Below are 23,543 nucleotides of genomic sequence, written 5' to 3'. Positions count from 1 at the left end.
GTGTTTTGAGAGGGGGCGGGGGGTCACGACCCAGCGGATTGATACTCGGTAATGTCACCGATGTCGTTGGTGTCTCAGTCGTTATACTTGAATACTAAAAAACAAAGCGCATTTCTTTCTCACGTTTTTTGCTGCTATATTTAAAGCGCAAAGCACCGTGCACGTAGCGGCATTGTTGTCTAAAAACAAGTAGATGCTGAAAGCAAAAACCAGCAGTAGACTTAACTAGTCCCTCAGCGGATGAATCACGCGGATGTATATTGCAGTTGCAGGCCCCTCAGCTGATGTGAAACTAGCAGGGGTAGAGAGAGAAAAGAGGAGCTGGTGCACTGTCTGTTACAACTACAACACTGGAACAAATAGGTAACAACATTATACAAAAGGTAGAATTTTTCAGTGACATCTCGGCCAACAGTCACTTGGACCTTCGAGATTATTCAATATCGAAATACATCGGAGGAATTATGTATCAATGTTGCGAAAATATCTCGAATCCCGTTCCTGCTTTCCTGTTTTTTTGTGTCTAAAAGGTATCAGAGGCCATTTCTTTTTTGCTAGCTAGCGTTAACGTGCTAGCTGCTAGCTAGACAAATTGTTAATTTATTATCAAAATGTGATCAAATTGTTCCCAAACTGCTGAATTCGTGTGTTGTAACGAGGCTGTTGTTGGTCAAAGGAATCCCAGTATCATTCTGTCGAGCTGGCAAAGCGTTAGCTAGCGACAACAAGGCTTGCTAATATGAATTAGCCTGCATGCCAAGGTTAGCTGGTGATAGCAGTAACGCTCTTGTTTGATTTGACAACGCTAAACGTCATCTACGTAACTGCCCTGCAGTCGCTAATTCGGTTTTGCTAAGGTCAGTATTTTTTCATTCAGCAGGACAACTGTCCACACTAATTCCAACCAGTAACAGTAGCTGTACAGTCAAGTGTTTATATTTGCTATCCTACTGTTTGCGAGTGAACGATCATTGACTAACCATTCGCTATCTTATTTGGCTAAGCTAGCATTAGCTTGCTAATAGTTAGCATTGGTACTTGTTATTCATGCAAAGATCGGTTACGTAGCTAAATTAAACGCCTGGCGTTAATCTGTCTCTTTTACTTGGATATGACGTATATACTGTGTTGACACGTTGATCGTTAATCCTAAAGTTGTTTCTGTCTGGCTAACATTAGCTAAAACGTTAGCTAGCGCTGTAGGGAGAATCAGGCAGTGGCCTTAAATCAGCTTAGAAAACATAAGTGATCCCCATAGCTAGCTAACATTAGTTAGCTATATTTGTGTACTGACAGTTTATAGAAGAGTGATACTTGGATGTGGCCGGTTACTTTACGACTTGACAGTTGTGTATTATTGACTTTATCGTCTCTTTGAACCGTATGGAAGGTGAGCTCACTTGCGTGTGAGACATGTACGTTTTTTTTCTTTAAACTTGATGGACAGCCAAACACAGACTAGTGTGTCATGGCAGTCAGAATACCAACTTAGCTTACGCTGGTAGCCTGCTAGCTATATTACATTAACGTTAAACCGCTTGCGAAAGACGGACGCAGCGATCTTGCCATTTTCGATGTTTAGATTAACTTGGCTAACAATCTTGGGTGAATGTAACTCGTCTTAGCCGTTTAGTAAAAAGAATACCCGTTTTAAACCACAACAAACTTTTAGTTTTTCGAATTGTGCAATACGTTTATTTAAGGGGCTAAAGAGGTCGACAGACCGGTAACGTTACGCCGACTACGCATTTCCATGTAACCACTGCTACGTTAGCCAACGTAAGTTTACCTTACGAGTCTCTGGTACGTGCTTACTAGGCCTTTTACCATTTTCTTGTCGTAAAATTCAAGAGTCAGCGGGACAATATTCGCTTTTGGGATTTAACACGTATGCGGCTAAGCCACTGTCAAAATATACGGGGCTTGCTAGGACATGAGTGGCTAAACATGCTAACGTAAGTCGGCGGTGATAGAGAACTACGTCAGAAATAAAGGCCTCCGTAAATCATGGGTATAAATTTGGACACCGACTGGCGTCTTTAATAATGTAGCATAGGAAACTTCCGAGTGTTTAGAAGCAGCCGACGATCTGATGTGCTGAACTAATCACGTACGCGAGTGAGGTGCACCAGTTGTCAGAATGGAGGAATAAACAAAGACGAGGATGCACTGTCAGTGCAGGCCTAAAATGGCCTGGTGAGCTTGCCAAGTGTGGCGTATGTTATGATCAATGATATGAAGATTTCAACCATAACAAAATGCGTTAATCGGTAATATCTATTTTTCAGGATGAGAGATAAGTATTTAGGTTGCATTAGTCATTGTCTGTCAATTGATTGAATTATCCTGCTCTGTGTGTGTATGTGTTACAAATCTTATCAATCACTGCTGTTACCATTACCCTCATGTTATTGACTGATAGGATTTGCATATAAATTATTCTTATAAATATGTATGAGACATTTTGTTTTACCCCCAGACTAATGTGATTGCTACAACTTACCTGACCCACAGAGGGTTGGGGTATCTAAATGTAGGCCATTTAAAGAATATCAGTTTATTGTCTTTAGATTATTTTGATGGTTGATTTATCTTTTAATGTGGTTTGTTTGGTTTATCAGTTTGTCCAATGGTGCTCTCTCATTACTTAAACAAACTTTTCCTTATGGTTGTTGGATTAAAAATATAAAGGGATATTAATGTCTGGTTATCCTGTGAGTGAATGCCAGTTGACCCCCTTTTCAGTGGGCTAAATGTACACCTTTTTCTGCAGACGATAAAGATTTTTTTGTTTAAGAAAACATAACATCATTAAATATGTTTTGCTCAAATCAACTGCATATATAGTTTCTTCAAACTCTTACAATTTGTAATCGTATCAACTGAGTAGTCTGGTTCCTTGCTCTTGCTGGCAGCAGATAAGTGTCATTAAAAGGATTTATCACTTGTTTTCTGGTTGGGGTTTGTATCCTGGGGTGTACAATCTCAGGAAAATTGATGAGACAGTTGTCTCCCTGATCATGTCAAATGGGCCAGAGAGGTGAGCTTGAGCGTTTGTACCATTAATCGGCCGTCATCCACAGCACAGCAACTCTGCTCAAGTCACAGACGTCTCCGTGGTCGTTAGAGTAGATCAAAGGCATTTCATTTTCTCAGTATTCTTATCTCCTTCCTCTCATTTGTTACAGTGAATGGTAGTGTCTAGAAAGGGTATGTCCCTTCAGGAGAGAGGTGCCAATGTCCAACCGGCCTAATTCCAATCCAGGGGGGTCACTGCGCCGTTCACAGAGGAACACTGCTGCGGCCCAGCCACAAGACCACACAGTCACAGGAAGGTGAGTCTTTAGTTTACATCTCAATTCAAGTAACGTTTTTTGTTGTTGTTGTTGTTTGGAACCTTGGTTATGTAGGAATGCGGTGTGCTTTGGTAGAGGTATATCAGTGCTTAGGTTCAGGTTTAATAAAATGCAAAATGTTTGTATTAGCCTATTTTATCAGATTGGTTGATCAGAAGTTTCTTGTGTTCCTTTAGCATAGTAAATGTTTGTCTTGTTACTCCAGATTTGCTAATGTAAGAGGCTGTGCACTCAGTAAGCCCACATTTTGTTTAGCCACTGTACGAAGCCTCTTGTCATTATTTTTAATATATGGCTTAGTTACAGATACCGACACTATCATTTGCTCTTTGATTTCCAAACTTACAGGTTGCAGTCAGAGCAAGTAAAAAATAAAGTGAATTCTCCACCTGAAAGTAAAAGACCTAATTCTAAGGCTTCCAAAGCCACAGCCAGCTCCACCGCTGGCCAGTCCAGAGGCCACAGCTCAAGAAGGTATGCATGTTGGGTCTGTACATAATCAAATAGTGTGACACAAAGTCAAATTCACATTGAAGACAAACAAATTATTGTACAAATATTGTTTTTGTTCCAACTCTGAATGTGTGCAATGTGGTGTGTAATTAATTACTTTTCACAGTTTGAGGAGTTTTTTTTAAAGATGGTGATTTGTTGTCTCTCTTGCTCCTTGGCAGAAGCGGTCTTACTCTTTCCGTGGCTTCATTTGTGTTGCAAGACGAGCCAGAGGCCGCGGGGACATCTGAGCAAGAACGACCAGGCCACCAGTCAAAGAGCGAGGGCACTCGCGGGCTGAAGCGGAGCGACGCTCCTGATCTAATTAGTACCTTCGGACCAACCCCTGCCAAGAAGTCCAAATCGGTCCCACCACCCAAAGACAATACCTCAGAGACCAAGAAAGTTCCAGCGAAGTCCAAGAAGAGACCACTTGCTCCAGAAGCACCTGCATTGTCAGGTCGCGGCCAGAGCAAGAAGAGCGGGGCCGCTGGGGCCTCACCGATCCAGAAACGGAAGAAAGCGGACTCCCTCCCCGGTCTAAGTAGCACCGCTGGGTCCCTCCCCAATCGTACCGAGGGCAGAACTGCAAAACCCACCAAGCTGGCGTCTAAATCGGCCGCCTCAGCCAAAGCTGGGTGTAGCAACGTGACGGACTCCTCCTCTTCTGCCTCCACCTCTTCCTCTTCCTCAACCACAGGGCCCAGCAGCGCCACCACGCAGGGCGCCCGAGTCAAACAGGGAAAAGATCAGACCAAGGCACGGCGCTCTCGCTCAGCCTCAAGCCCCTCCCCCCGCCGCAGCACCCGAGACAAGGAGCAGGCCAAAACCGCCAGCTCCTCAAAGTTCGAGTGGGCAGCGCGGTTCAACCCCAAAGTCAACCTGCCAAAACCCAAACTGTCCTTGCCCGGATCCTCCAAAACTGAGACCTCCAAACCTGGGCCTTCGGGATTACAAGCTAAACTAGCAAGTGAGTCACATTACCTGAGTGTGGAGTCCCTCCTGTGGGAGATCCCAAGTACTCATTTTCCTTCCGGTCTCAGTTGGTCTCTCCTTTCCAGCATGCTGCGAGCAAAGTTATCTGCAAGGTTTTGTTTTAATGGGTTTCTAATTGTTTGAAAGGATTGAGGGGTCAACCCCTTTTTTGTTCTCGCTTGAATGGAGGTTTCAACGACGAGGATTAAATGTCACATGACCTCTGACGAAAGCACCGTCACGGCATTGTTTCAGAACTCTTAACAGATGGGCGCAAACGTGTTTGGTGTAACTGCTTTCTTTCTGAGGTGCATTACAAACGATCACACCTCCTCCGCACAAGTAAACCATGCAGGTAATGCGTTACTGATTAAATCGGCCAATAAAGGAAATATTGTTCACTAAATAGTGAATGGGGAAACATTTTGGACAAAGTCAGATATTAATTTAACTCTTATGAGGAACCATGTATAGATACGGTTATTGACACTGTGTAGAATACTGTCTCACAGGTGGTGCAATGAGCTGAGCAGTGGAACTGGCTCAGATTTCCGACTTAAGTACCATTACCGTGAAATTGGAGAATACGGTCACTCGATTGTGAGTGTGGCGCACACTTCTAATTTCAGAAATGGGAGACTATCTTGGAAAGATTTTCTTTTAGTGGTAAAATGATGTCCATTGGTGGTTTATCTATAGTTAAGTGAGTTAACTAAATATGTTCCAACAAGATTGTTCTCTTAACTTGCTTGTCAGCTGATACGTGTACCTCTGAAACCAGTACGTTTATAAAAAAACAAAAAAAACACCTCTCCCTTTTCCTGCTTTAGGACTCGAGTAGCAACTTTCTAGATGTTCCTGTGTAGCATAAATGAGCCGATGACTGACTTAACTTTGACTTTGATCCAGTGATCTTTTCAGATGGTATTACATCTTAACATTCACATCCCTCATAGCTGCGGCAGTACAATATGTTGGTACCGGCCAAAGTTAATTCTATGTACCATTTCTATTGGTGGATTTTAGAACTGGAGCAGGAGAAAGTAAATAGACAATTAATTGGACAAATAATCTCTCCTCGTAAAAAAAGTAAACAAAAAATATATCCGGTAGTATGATTTGTGGATTATAAATTTGGAATATGTTCTTTACTTCTAATGCACAATGTTCTGTGGTTTATGACTTCTGTGCATGAGTAAGTATAAAATGATTTGCTGTCTCACTGACTTGTTACATGGACAAAGATGATAGTGTTACGCAATATAGTTCATAACATCCGTGTTGTTCAAATGGAAATCCTACATTTGTTCGTGCTCCCTGGTGGAGAAACTAGGTAGTGGCAGCAGTGTCTTTGTGTTCAACACTGATGCAATAATTACATTAGGTTACTTTGTCTTGGTAAATGACAAACTGCCACACAATAACTAAATCTATTTAAAGCATTGTAGGCAATAAACCAGTTATTCAACTAAAATTAATTTAATTAAATGAAGTTGGAGAAATTATTTATGCAAAGGTCCCGTTCATGACTAGTGTCTTTTCCCCTGCTGCTTTGAATTTAAATGAGTTATTTCAGGTGGGAAGTGACGTGAACCCAAAATACACAATATTATATTTTTCCTCATCTTCTAAATGGACAATTTGTTTCTGTACAGGAATGATCTGTGGTTAGTTAACCCCCTTTTTAAAACTCCATTGTCCTGTCAATATTAAGCAGTGTACAAATATTCATATTCTGTTGGATTGGCCCTTTATTATTAGTTTTTCGTTAAGTGCTTTAATGTTGAATGCTCCCAGGACTTGTCTACTACTAGTCTCATAGTGGCAGTTCACACTGGCGTGCAAAATAACTTGTCTGACTCGTGTACGTTGGCCCACGCGCACGTGTGCGCCACTCAAGCCAAGATGCTTACTGCAGTACACACATTTAATTGGATCAGCGGCATCATGTGATTTGATTTCCACGCATGCGGCCCGCGTTCCTCCTGGGCAGCTGAACGAGTTCTGTAAAGGCCACAAAAGCTGTGCCGTCAAAATTGAATATTGGTTCTGGGTGTCCGGCTGCTCTGTAGAGGGGAAGGGATGGAACCGGAGGTGGCGGGCTCTGTGCCACGGGCCAAAATGGAGACACCCCGCCTAAGTTGGCTTAGCTTGTTGTCCCACCAGCTGACCGGGGGGTATGTCTGAAGGCAGGCAAGAACTCACACTCTGCTTCTGTCCCGAGGAAAGCGCTCCATAGTCCCTCGGCCCCCACCCCTGTGTCTTTATCTCTCTGCCTGCTTAAACCTTTTAACAAACATAGATTGCTACTTTCGGCCATAATGGTAAGTGTTTATCTGTAATCCAATAACTCGTCACTGCTTTACGCCGCACGTCTTGGTTGGTTGTTTTGTTGAATCAGTTGTGTTGCTGCCTCCCTAAACGCTACTTGCCATCGCATTGAAGGGCTTTGAATAGTTCTGGCTTTAATAGGAATCTGAGGAACTTGATGTGTGTGTGTGTGTGTGAAGGAATAATATCTGACCTGGTTTAAGGTCAAATGAAGTAGAGAAGGGTAAACCATCATCTTTATATCGAAGTAATTTTGGTCCTGATTCTGAATGTTTATTTTTGTACTAGTGAATTATGAGTCACGGATCTAGCATGAAGGTTGGCCTGTTATAGGGCCGTGGCTTGAGTTACTATTAATACCCGTCTAGTCAGTGGTACAGGGCCGCCACGCAGCCTTTACTATCAGTCTTGAGTCTTTCACAGACCGGCCATCATACGTAGGGATTGTTTTCACACCCACGATAAGTCTTGATCTCTAAAAGGTGTCATTATAGTTAGTCATACGTCAGCTTTTTTCCCTGCAGGTTTGAGGAAATCCACTAAGAAGCGAAGCGAGTCTCCTCCAGCAGAGCTCCCCAGCTTTCGGCGGAGCACACGCCAGAAGACCACGGGCTCCTGTGCCAGCACCAGGTACAAACCACGGCAATGACCCAGTGGGACGGAACTAAGCTGATACCTTTTGTTTATATAAAAAATAAAGTCAACAAAATTTAGAAGTCTAAACCTTCACGATTGGTGTTCACCAGTGAGGGTGGACTTATTTGTTAATAGCAACACCAACTATACCCTCCAAAATGAATTCATGGAGATAAAAACTCAACTCCTCATAAAAGTTAGATTTATTGCAAATTACACCTTTTGTAGATTGGCTGTGTTTTAGCTAATTGGACCTAAGAAACCAACATCAGTATCTTAAAATGTTTAATGAATATTAGCCCCACAGTCCTGATTTCTTTATATTTAACATAGCTGTTTTTCATGGGTCTCCTGCGGTATTTACAGCGAGGCTCTGCAGCTCTTCTCTTAACTGGTGCACTGCATCATTTCTTGGTTATTACCACCACTTGTAGATCAGTGGAATAGTGTCAAACAACCGGAAGGACTATGAACTATGTCATAGCCAGCATGAATCTGTGTGCATCCTTCCGTGACCAAAATGACAAAAGGAGGACTCCTTTTTTTTTTTTTTTTTTTTAATATAAAGAAAAAAACCTCCGTAGCGATCAGAAACTCTGCAAAGAGCCTGCAGGCTTTGTTTGACCCACCAACAGAAGTTTGACAGGATAAGGGAGGCTGTAGTTCAGATCCTCCCTACAAAGCGTTCAGTCCAAACAATCCGCATCTTACACGTGGAAAGCGTTGTTGCTCCTGGGATCCTTTCTTTAATATCTTAAAGAAGTCACGAAATGTGACCAATGTATTTGCATTCAACGTGAAAGAGAAAAAGTTTGTAGGGAGGAATGCAGTGGACTGTCCCCGGTGTCACTCACTCTGTCCCTCCCGTTGCAGTCGGCGGGGCTCAGGCCTGGGCAAGCGCGGGGCAGCCGACGCTCGCCGGCAGGAGAAAATGGCCGACTCTGACAACAACCAGGACGGGGCCAACTCGTCCGCCGCTCGCACCGACGAGGCGTCACAAGGGGCTTCAGGTACCCGTCATGCCACTCATTAATTTGTTTGGTCGGAGATCCATAGTAAAAGAAATTGAGTTTTAACCTTTTCCACCTTGAAATCTGATGTGATATCGTCTCTGTGCAGCTTCAAGCTCCGTCGCTGGAGCAGTGGGCATGACCACCTCTGGAGAGAGCGAGTCGGATGACTCTGAAATGGGAAGGCTCCAAGGTACATACCCCCCCCCCTGGCGTTTTGTAGATTGTCACTAAATGTACCTGTATTTTAATGCTTTGGCTGCAAAGACTACCCAAACGGTCCCCTCTAAGCCGTGCTGTTTTTGTCCCCGTAGCCCTGCTGGAGGCCAGGGGTCTCCCCCCACATCTCTTCGGGCCCCTTGGACCCCGGATGTCCCAGCTGTTTCACAGGACCATCGGCAGCGGAGCGAGTGAGTAAAGCCCACCCCCCTCCCCCTCCCTACGTTAACCCCACCTGGCATTCGGTCTGAGTGGTTACACGTTGTGCCGCGCTCTCCACAGGCTCCAAGGCGCAGCAGCTTCTGCAGGGCCTGCAGGCCACCGGAGACGAGTCCCAGCAGCTCCAAGCGGCCATCGAGATGTGCCAGCTGCTAGTGATGGGCAACGAGGAGACCCTTGGTGGATTCCCTGTCAAGAGCGTGGTGCCCGCTTTGGTGAGTCTCCCTTTGTTTGGGCACGAGCCCCGTCCTCGTAGGTTTTGCTCTGTGACTGATGCATATCCTTTTAAATTTTCTCACCCGTTTTTTTTTTTTTGTTGATTTACCACAATTCTGATTTCGTATTAATATGCTCAACTTTTCACAGATTACGCTCTTACAAATGGAGCATAACTTTGACATTGTGAGTACAAGGAGCTTTTATCTGAGTAAATTCAGTTGTCACTTGTCTTGAGTCGTTCATTTCAGTAATGCCACTGCTTATTTGATCCGCGCACACAGATGAACCACGCCTCTCGTGCACTCACGTATATGATGGAGGCGCTTCCTCGATCCTCTGCTGTGGTGGTTGATGCCATTCCTGTCTTCCTGGAGAAGGTGTGACAGTTTTCTCTCCGTCCGGCTCTTATCACTCGTTGGCTCGCAGCCGGAGCCTTTTTGTGTGCTAATGCCTTGTTCCACCTTCTTCTTCAGCTTCAGGTGATCCAATTCATTGATGTAGCAGAGCAGGCCCTGACTGCCCTGGAGATGTTGTCAAGGCGACACAGCAAAGCCATATTGCAGGCTGTAAGTTTCTTCATGCACTGGACACTCGCCATCTCTGTTAGCCACAGTTATGTGGACCATCAATGTTTGTTTTATTTTATCCCCTGCAGGGTGGGCTCGCCGACTGCCTCCTCTACCTGGAGTTCTTCAGCATCAATGCTCAGAGGAATGCCTTGGCCATCGCAGCCAACTGCTGCCAGAGCATTACTCCAGACGAGTTCCACTTTGTTGCTGATTCTCTACCCCTGTTGACTCAGAGACTCACACACCAGGTGCGTTTTCATTCCCTCCGTCTCAAATTGCCGTAATACAATGTAATACAATCACAGGAGGAGATTTGGCTCAAATGAGGCTTCCACAAACCCGGAGTCCATTTGTAAGAAAACGCATTGGTGGAAATAAGCGCACAATTTTACTTGGTCACGCGTCCATATTTGGTATTGTATTAATTGTATTTTTATCTCCCCTCTATTCCAGGATAAAAAATCTGTGGAAAGCACTTGCCTCTGTTTCGCCAGACTGGTGGACAACTTTCAGCATGAGGAGGTTTGTAACCGGATTGTTTTTAAGACCTGACACCATGTTTTTGTGTGGTCCACCACTCTTGTATTCGCTCGTCCCCCGCCACAGCTCATGAGCCTGTGTGTTTGAATCAACAGAACCTGCTGCAGGAGGTGGCGTCACGGGACCTGTTGACCAACATTCAGCAGCTGCTGGTTGTGACCCCTCCTGTGCTCAGCTCGGGGATGTTTATCATGGTTGTGCGCATGTTTTCCTTGATGTGCTCTAACTGCCCCTGCCTGGCAGTCCAGCTTATGAAACAGAGTGAGTGACGCGCGCACACACACACACACACAAGGTCACGCCCCGGCCACTCACCCTGTAATTACTGTCCTGCGTGTTTTATACATCGGTACTCTGTGTATTCACGACGCTTGTACTTAATATTAAGTATATTTAATAGCAAATGCAGTGTACATAAGTAAAGGAAACCGTTTTCATTCCATGTTTCAAATATTTCAAAATATCACAAATGTAACGCCCACTATTGTTTTTATTATTAAACACAGTCCGATTGATCTCGCGGCCAATCAATGAAGAATCACAAGTGGTTGTAACTCCTTATGGTGAGTTGTTTTAGCAATCCAAGCAACGCCTCAGTATCACTTTAGCACACTTTTGGTTCTGTTCCACTTTCCCTAAACGGGGATGAAAATGACCCTCATCAGAAGATCGGCGGCTTGATCCATGGCCACAACACTGTAGCCCAAATTGCCCCCCTCAGGCTGTGTATCTCTGTTGAGACGGCTATAAACTGACATTTGTGTGTGCAGGTGCGCATGCTGTACTGCACCTCCAAAACATTTTCAACTTGATCTTACAAATGTTTGCCGACATCGGAACCGTCTAGACTGTATTCACGTCCGTTCACATAAGCTTGCTTCTCATTGGCCGCCCCAAAAGTTGCCTTAGCATCGTGTCTCAACTGCCTTATTAGGAGAAGTGAATATGACATGGTAATGGTGCAACCAGGCAGCTAACCGACATATTGTTGTTTTCCTTTCGAACAGACATAGCAGAAACTCTGCGTTTCCTCCTGTGTGGGGCCTCAAATGGCAGCTGCCAGGAACAGATTGAACTGGTACCCCGCAGCCCTCAGGAGCTCTACGAACTGACCTCCCTCATATGGTAACCTCTATTTGCCTGACTTCTTTTAATACTTAAAAAAAAAAAGTTAGTTGTTACATCTGCGTCTCCCTGACTAGACCACAGATACAATTGATTTGTCACAGCAGTCATTTCAGTCAGCCGCAGAGTTAAACCCGTTTCACTCGATGACCGCCTCCTCAAACACACTGCTTCTTGCAGCGAGCTGATGCCCTGCCTGCCCAGAGAGGGCATCTTTGCCGTTGATGTAATGCTGAAGAAGGGCAGTGCTCAGACGACGGAGGGAGCCATCTGGCAGTGGAGGGATGACCGCGGACTGTGGCATCCATACAACCGCATTGACAGCCGCATTATTGAGGTATGAGTGCATCAGCCACATTCTGCATCATTGGAAATGAATCCTATAAAATTCTAACTGCTGAAGATCTACATGTTGTAGCTCAGACATCAGTATTCAATATAAGACAATTTTTGTGATTGGTCGTCCTGAACCTCGTCACAAGTTAATTATCTAAAGGATGACTAATAGATTTATTCTACAAAATGTTGCATCACAGTACACAGAACACATTCAGGCTACTTACAGTGCGTCATCCTCTCTGAATACATATACTCACACAAATATTTTGGGCTTCCCCGTATGGAAAACTGATGTTGGGTGGTGATTATCTTGCCCTGCAGACAGCACACCAGAACGGGGAGGATGAGATCAGCTTGTCAACCCTGGGCCGTGTGTACACAATTGACTTTAACTCTATGCAGCAGATTAATGAAGACACAGGAACTGCACGTGGTATCCAGAGGAAACCCAATCCTCTTGCCAACCCTAATACAGGTAATGCACACCTATTCCTATTCCATTTGTGTCAAGATGACAGTGCATAGCATTATATCATAAAATAAGAGGAACCACGAACACTCACTGTTGGGCTCTGATCTCTTAAATGTTTGTTTTCTTTAACCTGCTCTACTGAGTAGGAAGGCAGCTGTAGTCGGTTTGGAACAGTGACCCAGTTTCATGGCAAAAAAAAGTGGAAGAGATAATGAATTGAGTTAATAAGTTTGTCATTTTATGATGAGGTAAATCACTATACATTTACTGTGTGCAAGACAGTGGGATTTAGTCACCAAATGAACCTGACCTGTTCACTGTCTTCCTCCAGGGAGTCACCAGGAGGTCCGTCGAGAGGACGCACGCGCCCAGTTGATGAAGGAGGACCCTGAGCTGGCAAAGTGCTTTATCAAAACTCTGTTTGGGGTCTTGTATGAGGTGTACAGCTCCTCGGCCGGCCCTGCGGTCAGACACAAGTGCCTTAGAGCCATCCTCAGGATCATCTTCTTTGCTGATGCAGAGCTGCTGAAGGATGTGCTGAGGAACCATTCTGTGTCCAGGTATCAGTGCACCGGGCTGTGGACTACTTTTAAAATTGACATTAAAACCAGCTCAGAATGGCATCTTCAATGAAGTTAATAACTTCTTTTGAACGATAACCCAGTTAATGGTGAGTCTTTGCTTTGAAAGTAACTTGACTTTAAATTTGTTTTATTCCTACAGTCACATTGCCTCCATGCTATCCAGCCAGGACCTGAAGATTGTAGTGGGTTCTCTTCAGATGGCTGAGATCCTCATGCAGAAGCTGCCTGATGTCTTCAGTGTCTATTTCAGAAGAGAAGGTAGCGTAAAGTCCCCTTAAACATGCTGATCCTCTATTCCTTTCCACGCTTTGAGAATGCACAAGCCCCCCCCCCATCCCCCCCGTGTCAAGGCAAATGCTGAATATATATAATAGAAGTTTTCTTCCCTATGTAGCATAATTGCTGACCAGCGACAACCTAATTTACTTCAGTCAATTGATTCTTCCTGAATATTCACATCAGTTGGCCCATCGCGTATGAAGATCAGTTTACTTTTCTATGGCAAGCATTATTCCTGCTGTGATCCTATTCCACAGTAGACAAAAGAAAATGTCCCCCACCTATTAATCCTGGAAAGGCAAAATGTCTCCTGCACTTTACCAATTTATGTCTGCAGTAAGATTCGCTGCCAATGTCTTTTGCATTTCATATCGTTCATTGCATGGCTTTTGCACTGATTCAAAGTCAGTCCTCAGCCAAATCCAAGTGACTTCTGCCTAACTGGCACCACTAGGTGTCTGTAGTTTGCCCTTTTTTTAAGGCATGTAGACCATTTTTGTCTTTTTTCCCTCACAGGTGTGATGCACCAGGTGAAGAACCTGTCAGAATCCGAGAGCTTTCTTGTCACTAGTCCCCCAAAGGCTTGCCCCAGTGGTACTGCCAGTGTGTGCACTACCACCATCAGCACTGCGTCCACCACGTCCGCTAACAATGCAACTCCTGACCTGGGCTCCCCCAGCTTCCAGCACAGCATGGACGACTCACTGGACCTCAGCCCCCAGGGGTGAGTGTGTGGCCACGTCTGCATCCGCAATTATTTAAATAATCTGTTCCTGATACGACTGGAATTGAATATGCTACATGACATGCATTGCTTAATACATACACAAATAATAAAAAATGTCTGCTATGCTCAGTGCATACTGCCCCCCTCCCCCAAAGCATTAAAGTATTATATTCTCCTCTGTCCAGGCGGTTAAGTGATGTCCTAAAGAGGAAACGGCTTCCAAAAAGAGGGCCCAGGAGGCCAAAATACTCTCCCCCAAGAGATGATGACAAAGTAGACAATCAGGGTGAGTTAAAGTGTTACCATCAGTGTGTGGGGGAGAGATGTTTAAACATCCCCACTACTCCTTCTTCTACTTCCTCATGAACTGAAATGGCATCACTTTGACTTTTCGATTTATTCCATTTTTTAAAACTTCAGCCAAGAGCCCTACCAGTACTCAGTCACCCAAATCCTCCTTCTTGGCCAGTCTTAACCCCAAGACCTGGGGCAAGCTGGGTGCCCAGACCAACAATGCAAACTCTGAGCCCTCACGCACAGCGGGAGTGAGTGGCCTGGCCCGGGCCCCCCCCAAGGACTCCATTTCCAACAACAGGTAGGACATTGACCGTGTTCACCCCAGTGCTGTGCAAACTGGGCTTTTGTTCTTGTAATGTCAGGCGCCACTGAGTGGGGAAGTAATATATGTCCACAATATGTAATCAAGGAATTTCCTCATTGTTTGCAGAGACAAAATAAAAGCCTGGATCAAAGAGCAGGCGAGTAAGTTTGTGGAGCGCTACTTCAACTCTGAAAATGTGGACGGCAGCAACCCTGCGCTGAATGTACTCCAGAGACTTTGCACAGCCACTGAGCAGCTCAACCTGCAGGTAAAACATTATGAGATGGTAACATTCCCTATGAATGGATAGGCCTTGTTTTTTTTTTTTTTAAACCTGAAAGAGAAATCTACTCAAATCCTGACGCGTTTTTCTGTCTGTTTCCCAGGTCGACGGTGGTTTGGAGTGCCTGGTGGAGATCTCCAGTATTGTATCAGAATCTGATGTGTCGTCTTTTGAGATCCAGCACAGCGGGCTGGTGAAGCAGCTCCTGGTCTACCTGACCTCCAACACCGACAGGGACTTGCTGAGCCGTGACGTGCGGCTCAAGCGGTTCCTCCATGTGTTCTCCAGCTGTCCGGTGAGGGACTAGAAAAAGAATCTCAAGACTTTGGCCGCCTAGATATTCAGAATCTGGTGTTGATTCTCTTTATTTATTTTTTATCCTCTCTCGATTGTTTTGCAGGTTCAAGGAATGGAGCCTCTAGGTCGTCTGGACCCCACAGAGAATGGCCCGTACCTGGCAATGGTGCACAAAATGAACAGCTGCCTGAGCCAAATGGAGCAGTTCCCTGTCAAAGTGCACGATTTCCCCAGTGGCAACGGCAATGGCAGCAGGTCTGTGGCTTTATTTTATGTTTTGATAAAAGAAAGGAAAGAAAAGAAAGAACTAAAATTCAAAACGTATCTCTTAAGTTTTAAAAACTGTATGGTTTGATTTCCATTTCATTTTCCAGGGGATCCCAGGCGCTGAAGTTTTTCAACACACATCAGCTCAAGTGTCAGCTCCAGAGACACCCTGACTGTACGAATGTTAAACAGTGGAAAGGCGGCCCGGTGAAGATTGACCCGCTGGCCCTGGTGCAGGCCATCGAGAGATATCTTGTTGTCAGAGGTGGGGGGCTGTGGGAGATTTCCACATGCTTTAAAATGGGTAATCTGGTGTTTCTTTAGCTGTGTTGCCAACTTGAAATCCAATTAATTTTTGTATCTTTTGCAGGTTACGGCCGAATCAGAGAAGAGGATGAAGACAGTGACGACGACGGTTCAGATGATGAAATCGATGAGTCTCTGGTGTGTGTGTGTGTGTGTGTGTGATGCCGAATAAGGCTCCTCTTTTAATCCCACGCCCTTAATCCTGCGACCCCCCCCACACTGTTGTCAATAAACCGTGTATCGTGTATGCTCTTCCTTGGTTACCCAGGCGGCCCAATTCCTGAATTCCGGGAGTGTGCGTCACAGACTACAATTCTACATCGGTGACCACCTGCTGCCGTACAACATGACGGTGTACCAGGCTGTACGGCAGTACAGTCTCCAAGCAGAAGAAGAAAGGGAGTCGACGGACGATGAGGCAAACCCACTTGGCCGAGCGGGCATCTGGACCAAAACGCACACAATATGGTAAAATGCCCTTTTAATAACTTTTAGTTATTTTTCTTCTGGCTTTAAATGGCTCTTTGCCATCTTCCGACTTTCTTCACCTTTGATGCCACTTTTGAAACAGATTTCTTTGGGGGATTTGTTTTATGAATGTCATTGGCCCGTCCTTGAAATGTCAGAAATGTATGTATATACATACTAAAATAAGTCTCCTCATTTATGCCAGTGGTGTCTCGCCACGCAGATTTATTCAGTGTTTGTAAGTACACAGTAGATGATAGTCGGCGCGGATGCATTGAATCTTGTCACGTGCTCGTCGCCGCATCCAGAACCGTAACGCCCCTCCTTCCCACCGACAGGTATAAGCCCGTGAGAGAGGACGAGGATGGCAGCAAAGACGCTGTGGGTGGGAAGCGGGGTCGGGCCCAGACTGCTCCCACCAAAACCTCGCCTCGCAACGCCAAGAAGCAGGATGAGCTGTGGCACGGTGGGACCTTTTTAAATATGTCTACTACGTTTAGCATTGCTTACTCACATTATCCGGTTATATGGTCTCAGCAAGTTATTGTTAACTCCTAGTTATGATGTTTGCAAATGGGAAAGAAGTTAAGTGAGCAGCAGCAGAAGAAGAAGAAGAAACAAATGTTTTGAGCCCGCTGCTTCTCATCGTTTGTCTCTTCCAAGTCTGAATCTTTGCAGTCAACTTGCTCTTTGCTACTCTGAATTCCAGACGGCGTGTGTCCCAGTGTGGTCAACCCCCTAGAGACATACCTCACTTCGGAGCCTCCAGAGACCATAACCTTTGATGACCCCTCTTTAGAGGTCAACCTGCTGCTGAGGGTCTTGCACTCAATCAGTAGATACTGGTTCTACTTGTATGATGTAAGTCTCCTTCCTGACGAATCCCACGAGGAGCTCAGTGACTTGCAGTCAGTTTGGTGGCGTGTCTCAGTGCACGAGACATGAAAATATTGTATTGTTGGTTGTTTTTCAGAATGCTGTGTGTAAGGAAATCATGCCCACCAGTGAGTTCATTAACAGTAAGCTGACAGCCAAAGCGAACCGTCAGCTCCAAGACCCGCTGGTCATTATGACGGGGAACATCCCCACTTGGCTCATAGAGCTCGGGAAGACTTGGTGAGTGTTTCACAGGAGGAATTTGAATTGAATCAGTCACCTGTATTTTCTCTTGGCTACAGGATTAATGATCTTTCTCTCTCTCCCTTTAGTCCGTTCTTCTTCCCCTTTGACACCCGGCAGATGTTGTTCTACGTAACCGCCTTCGATCGCGACCGAGCCATGCAGCGCTTACTGGACACAAACCCTGAGATCAACCAATCGGATTCTCAGGACAGCAGAGTCGCACCGCGTCTTGACAGAAAGAAGGTGCGATGTTTGAGCTGTGTTGTAATTTACTCTGTTGCACTTTTTTACAATAGTTGTTATTTTTCTCCTTAATATATATCAGTTAAGTACCCATTTCTGTTTTTACGGATAGCTTGATGAACAACTAGCTTGAACTAAATTCCTTCCCCTCCTTTGTCTTGTGTTCACAGAGGACGATAAACCGCGACGAGCTGCTGAAACAGGCCGAGTCTGTGATGCAGGACCTCGGCAGCTCCAGGGCAATGTTGGAGATTCAGTACGAGAACGAGGTATCGGTCATGTTGAAACTGAATGACGTCTCTCCCGTCGGTGCAATAAGATGCGTTTTGTTTGTAAAAAGTGGTTCCAACTACAATCTTTATCTTCCAGGTGGGCACAGGTCTCGGCCCGACCTTGGAGTTCTACGCTCTGGTGTCTCAGGAGCTCCAGCGGGCCGACCTCGGCCTGTGGAGGGGCGAAGAGGTCACTCTGGCCAATCCTAAAGGTACAAAGCTTTTACTTTTCACTCTTTGTGAGACCCGGTCAGTGAAATGATGATTTGAAATGAAGAGCCCTGTGTGGCGGACTGACTCTTGTGTTTGAGTTGGATGTGAACGGTCAGACGTTTGTCATTTCTTTCCACGGATGACCTCACTAATGTGCCCACGAATAGGCAACATGCACTCTAAATATGACCGCTTTAAGTTTGTTCATATAAATGTGTGTGTGTGTGTGTGTGTGTGCATAGTGTGTTTTACTCTGACCACACTCGTGTTTGTCCCAACAGGAAGCCAAGAGGGAACGAAGTACATGTTCAGCTCCAAAGGACTGTTTGCTGTTCCCTTCGGAAGGACAACCAAACCAGCGCACATAGCCAAAATCAAAATGAAGTTCCGTTTCTTAGGAAAGCTAATGGCCAAAGCCATTATGGACTTCAGATTGGTAACTACCTCTTTCTTCTGCCGGCAGTCAGATACATTGTGTAATGGTTCTATGTCATCTTGCATGTTTTTTTGCAATTTAAAACATTGCATAGGTTTTCATGCATGTCTTTTATTTTCAACTAACTTTCTCCACTTCTCCCAGCTGGACCTGCCCCTGGGGCTGCCCTTCTATAAGTGGATGCTACGGCACGAGGCGTCCATAAGCTCCCATGACCTGGTGAACATTGACCCCGGTGTGGCCAAGTCCATCCAGCACCTGGAGGACATCATCCGCCAGAAGAAGAGGTTGGAACAGGACCGATCACAGGTGAAGCACCGGGGGTCTTCGTGCTTTGTGTTCATGCGAGCATCCACCTCCAGAAGTCCATCATCGGTCTCCTTTTTTTACTTGTGCTTGTTTGTGTGCTACAGACGAGGGAGAACCTACAGCAGGCCCTGGAGAGCCTGAACATGAATGGCTGCTCAGTGGAGGACCTCGGTTTGGACTTCACCCTTCCAGGGTTTCCCAACATTGAGCTGAAAAAGGGCGGCAAAGACTTTCCCGTCACAATCTACAACCTGGAGGAGTACCTCAGGGTCCGCCAAATGAGTTCTTCTTGCAGCGGCCACTTTTTATCCATCTCTGTATTGTTGCTTTTAATGACTGATCTTCTCGTCCTTTCTCTCTTCAGCTCGTGGTGTACTGGACTCTAAATGAAGGAGTGTCCAGACAATTTGAGTCATTTAGGGAAGGGTTTGAATCTGTCTTCCCTTTGCATCACCTGCAGTATTTCTATCCAGAGGAGGTGAGCACATTTCCTGTTTTCTGACCTCTTCCATCCTGGTTAGTTAGGTGGCATTTTCTTCTGTATTCTGTCCTTTTTGTATGATCTAAGAATATCTATATTAAATGACATGTCTGATACAATTTGGGGGCTTTCATTTTTATGCATAAATTCACTGACTTTGTTGCTAAAACCTTTTTTGGGGAAAAATGAATATTCACGCTGTCCTTCCCCGCTCCAGCTGGACCAGTTGCTGTGTGGCAGTAAATCCGAGACGTGGGACGTCAAGACGTTGATGGAGTGCTGTCGACCGGACCACGGCTACACACATGACAGGTGAGACCAAACCCTTTGTCTGTCTGTAGATTATGGCTGTGAAATCTGCACATCTCGCACTCTGTTTGTGTTAAAGTCGAGTGTCTAACGCTTCGCGTGTATTTCCTCCCACGTGTTTGCAGCCGTGCCGTGCGGTTCCTGTTTGAGGTGCTGAGCAGCTTTGATGCCGAGCAGCAGAGACTGTTTCTGCAGTTTGTCACAGGAAGCCCCAGACTGCCTGTTGGTGGTGAGTCACGACTCGGACATAGTACTTCTGATTAGGTCTTATTAGCTGCTTACAACTATAGTTAGGAAGTTACGGATCAGGAATTCCTTGTTAATATCAGTTTTATAATGCTGTATAAACGTCAAGCAACTGTATTTATTGATGTTTCTCACCAAAACTAAGATTACAGCACAACAACAAATCGCTGCATATCTGTTTATGCTCAGTTGGCGCCTTTAGCCAAGAAGAATTCCAACGGCTAACAACAACTAGCTCTCTGCTTTTTAAATAGCTCTGTATTTGTAGTTCACAATGTAACATTTCAGGGATCAGTGCTTGGGATGCATTCACATTTTTACTGAATATTTGCCCCCCATGTAGAAAGATCAGTCCAACTCGTGCGTGCGGCATTCCACTCACACAAACACATGTAGTTCCTCCGATGCATGCGAGCAGGTCGGCTTTCTAAACCGCCGCGTCTACAGGTCACAAGGCCTCTGACTTCAAACAATCCCTCACGGCTCAACACGTCATTTTCTGACTCTGCGCGAATGTATTGAACGGGAAGCCGTGTCTCCGCTATAACTCTTCCCCCGACGCCTGGCTCCCGTGTCTCAGGTTTCCGGAGCCTGAACCCCCCTCTGACGATTGTGAGGAAGACGTTCGAGTCGACAGAGAACCCGGATGACTTCCTCCCCTCGGTCATGACCTGTGTCAACTACCTGAAGCTGCCTGACTACTCCAGCATCGAGATAATGCGAGAGAAACTGTTGATCGCGGCCCGCGAGGGCCAGCAGTCGTTCCACCTTTCCTGATCTCTCCCCATCTCACATTCAAATGCCTTCTACAGCGACTGATGAAATCACGACTTCCTTCTTAGTTTTTTGTAACCACATACATCGAGGCTACATGTACAGCCTTCTTGTTAGAGAAAGCAGCTTGCAGAAAAATTAAGACTTTAAATATATATTTGCTGCCCTGGTCTCTCAAAAAAAACAAATACAAAAAAACACAAAAAAATGAAAAAGTGTTCCAAGACTCGCAGAACTTAAAATATAAAAAAGAGAGAGAGTAAAACTTATATCAGTAGTTGAGTAATGTTAAACAAAAAAAAGAAACATCTGGGGGACATTTTTAATTGCATTGCTATGTGATATTTAAAAAAAAAAAGGGATGTCTCCTCTCCAGAGTGGTGGACGGCGGATGGGTAGGATGTAGGATGGGGGGGGGGGATCCATCGAGCAAGCTAGGTTTACTTTAGCTCCAAAGATCATTTGTACAGACAAATTTGCAGACTTTGCTCATTCTACACATTTGATAGAATAGCTCTTTGTTCTCATGTCTCTTCCCCTCAGTCCGTCTGTTTGCATTTTGTTCTGTATTATATTGACCCCCCAGTTTGTGTGTTGCGTTTTTGGTTCTTCTACCCCCCCCCCCTCCCCCCGTGTGTCTTTTGCTTTGAGTTGTGGACAATGAGAGTTGCAGTTGGCTGGTTGAATGCGGGTAGTGATGAGCGTATATTTTTTATTTTGTTTTTTTCTCTCCCCTCTACCCAAGTTGAGATTGTGTTCTGGCCTCCTTTATAATAGAGCGCTTCAGCTCAAATGAAGACTTGTAACCAATGTGTTGAATTTATTTTTGCTCTCATTTCGATAGAGATAGTGTCTTTCTGTTGGACCCTACCGGATGTGTAGGGTCATCTTGGTCGACCAAGCTCTGAGCAACCCTCAACACATAATGTAGCTGGGCAAAAAAAAGATTTGGCTGGTCTCATTTTATCGTTTCATGGCCAGATAGCATTTCAAGTTCATTTACGAAATAAAGTTTATATGCAGTTTCACACCCTGTTTAAGGTGAGTGTCTGCTTTATCTTTTTTTTTTTTTAATTTTCTATATTGTCTTTATTTCTTGCTGTAGTTGATAATTATTTTCTTTGCACTGCTGGCTTTGGAACAAACCGTGGTGTGCACCTGCAGTCTGTGGCCAGGGGAGGGCGCCACTGTATGTTCTCCTGGCCCAATCGTTCATGTGCTGGTTTCTAAGATCTGCAATAATTTACTGCATCAGGTTCATGTTTTTACCTGAACATAAATAAAGTAACTGTTTGACTCATCCTTTGTTTTATTTATCCATCGCTGCACCCGAGCTCTCTACAAACCGAACCGCACAACGACGTTTCAGGCAAATCTCGCCGCTCTCTGGTTGTCAACGGACAGGACGAAGGTGACAAAAGGTGATTTATCCGACTCACCTGGAATTTCTCTGCAGGGTTGAACTATAAACGGCCTCTAAGCTGGATCGTTACCACCACTGTGTTCCCAGTCTGACACAACAAAAGCTAAGCCTTGGATTTAAAACGGCATGACCGTGTAGTTCAACTGCAATCATGCATCCCCTTTTCTACAGAATGTCACCTAATAGAAAACTTGTCCCGAGCCAAATTGAAATTCCAAGACTTGACGCAATGTTCTCGTCCTCTGGACTGGCGTGCGTGCGTGCGTGCGTGCGTGCGTGCGTGCGTGCGCAGCACTAAGAGTTGGCAGTCTGCTGCAGCACCCGGAGCCGCGATGAGCTGGCTTGAGTGGTGGGAGGTGACGGATTCATTGCACCTCAGGACGACTCATTATGGAAATGGAGAAGGTGGAGGCTGGAGTCTCATTAGGAACCAACAGGGCCTCGTATTGATCACACTGAAACAAAACAGCCCGCTCAGAAACACTCGCCTGCATCCATCGGATGTATTGAGGTTGTAAATCTCAGACAATGAATCCAAAGACGTGTCCTGCTAAGACGGATTTTATTATTGGGGTAAAAATGCTAGAAGTGAAGGTTAAATTTATACATATTTATGTCCACTTTTTTGATTCATGTGTGATTACGTTTTCCATCTCAATTGATTTAACACAACACCGCCACGTATTGATGTTTAGTCCCTAAGGAACCGGCTCAGTGTTTCAACAGCCTGCTAATGTGCATTAAAACCATTTTTGACCGCTGTAATCCTCTACGTACATTTAGAGATGGTGTTTGTAGAGTGGTGGTCGTCCATCGTTTGAAGAAAGACTTTGGCAAACCTAGTAAAGTTGCTGCTGAAACTGCTGCGGTACCTCCCCACTACCGAATAATTACCTCCCCACTACCGAAGTTTGGGGTTTTCTTCTAAAGCCAGATAACTCAAGGCGTGCCACTTGTCTCAAACTATTAATTTAATATTTAAAATGAGGAAACTGGCCCCTTTTTAAAGTTCAATGTCCCATTGATTAGTTTGTGAAATGAAAGCATTGCATCCGATGAAACACTTCAGTGTCTACTCGAGGAGCCTACAACCTGTAGCAGGTGTTTCACTCAAATTCATGATCCAAAATAAACAAAGTCCAAAAACTGGACCTAAACCATCATGAATGCTACTTTCAGCTTCTATGTCAAGACATAGATGGTTCACTGGTGACGGACAGCTGCAGCATCTTTACACAGTGAATTGTTTTATGAAGGATGACATTTGGGCCATTTTTGCTCTGAACCACCTTGAGCATCAGTCTGCTTTCAACAGACTCCGTGTGCCTCGTCTCCCATGTGGCAATGCTGCCTATACGAGCGAAGAGCAGCTTACAGCCGAACTGATGATATTCTCCACCA

General features: G+C 45.1%; 1 protein-coding gene across 19 annotated transcripts; it reads left to right on the top strand.

Annotated features, from left to right (window-relative positions):
• Positions 1-40: 40 nt before the first annotated feature.
• On the top strand, positions 41-22,019 carry trip12 (thyroid hormone receptor interactor 12). Of its 19 annotated transcripts, none has more exons than XM_040176484.2 (43): positions 41-363; positions 3,189-3,335; positions 3,705-3,830; positions 4,031-4,818; positions 7,679-7,784; positions 8,664-8,800; positions 8,910-8,993; positions 9,115-9,210; positions 9,302-9,453; positions 9,605-9,640; positions 9,739-9,834; positions 9,931-10,023; positions 10,113-10,274; positions 10,480-10,548; positions 10,662-10,827; positions 11,073-11,129; positions 11,574-11,691; positions 11,872-12,028; positions 12,436-12,505; positions 12,834-13,062; positions 13,226-13,344; positions 13,882-14,089; positions 14,278-14,378; positions 14,513-14,687; positions 14,820-14,961; positions 15,080-15,271; positions 15,377-15,528; positions 15,648-15,805; positions 15,911-15,984; positions 16,115-16,314; positions 16,653-16,780; positions 17,024-17,175; positions 17,288-17,430; positions 17,523-17,679; positions 17,850-17,948; positions 18,049-18,163; positions 18,446-18,600; positions 18,745-18,909; positions 19,014-19,178; positions 19,274-19,387; positions 19,608-19,702; positions 19,825-19,928; positions 20,526-22,019. In XM_040176484.2, the coding sequence occupies exons 2-43, from the start codon at positions 3,238-3,240 to the stop codon at positions 20,720-20,722; spliced, it is 6,150 nt and encodes a 2,049-aa protein (XP_040032418.1). In that variant the 5' UTR covers positions 41-363; positions 3,189-3,237; the 3' UTR covers positions 20,723-22,019. The 19 variants fall into 19 exon arrangements, with proteins under 19 accessions (XP_040032418.1, XP_040032409.1, XP_040032364.1 ...); XM_040176475.2 differs by having other exon boundaries at positions 12,433-12,505; XM_040176430.2 differs by having other exon boundaries at positions 12,352-12,505.
• Positions 22,020-23,543: the final 1,524 nt, after the last annotated feature.

This window comes from Gasterosteus aculeatus, chromosome 1, assembly GCF_964276395.1.
Source record: "Gasterosteus aculeatus chromosome 1, fGasAcu3.hap1.1, whole genome shotgun sequence".
Taxonomy (NCBI): Eukaryota; Metazoa; Chordata; class Actinopteri; order Perciformes; family Gasterosteidae; genus Gasterosteus; species Gasterosteus aculeatus.
Note: the sequence above shows the minus strand (reverse complement) of the source record. Positions and strands in the feature narration are given on the sequence as shown.

What these genes read in the sequence shown, in the direction of transcription:
- trip12 (XM_040176430.2), top strand. Translation starts at nt 3,238, where the DNA reads ATGTCCAACCGGCCTAATTCCAATCCAGGGGGGTCACTGCGCCGTTCA. An exon ending in TTGACAGCCGCATTATTGAG is followed by an intron (nt 12,029 to 12,351) that starts GTATGAGTGCAT and finishes CTTGCCCTGCAG; the next exon opens with ACAGCACACCAGAACGGGGA. An exon ending in TCTTGCCAACCCTAATACAG is followed by an intron (nt 12,506 to 12,833) that starts GTAATGCACACC and finishes GTCTTCCTCCAG; the next exon opens with GGAGTCACCAGGAGGTCCGT.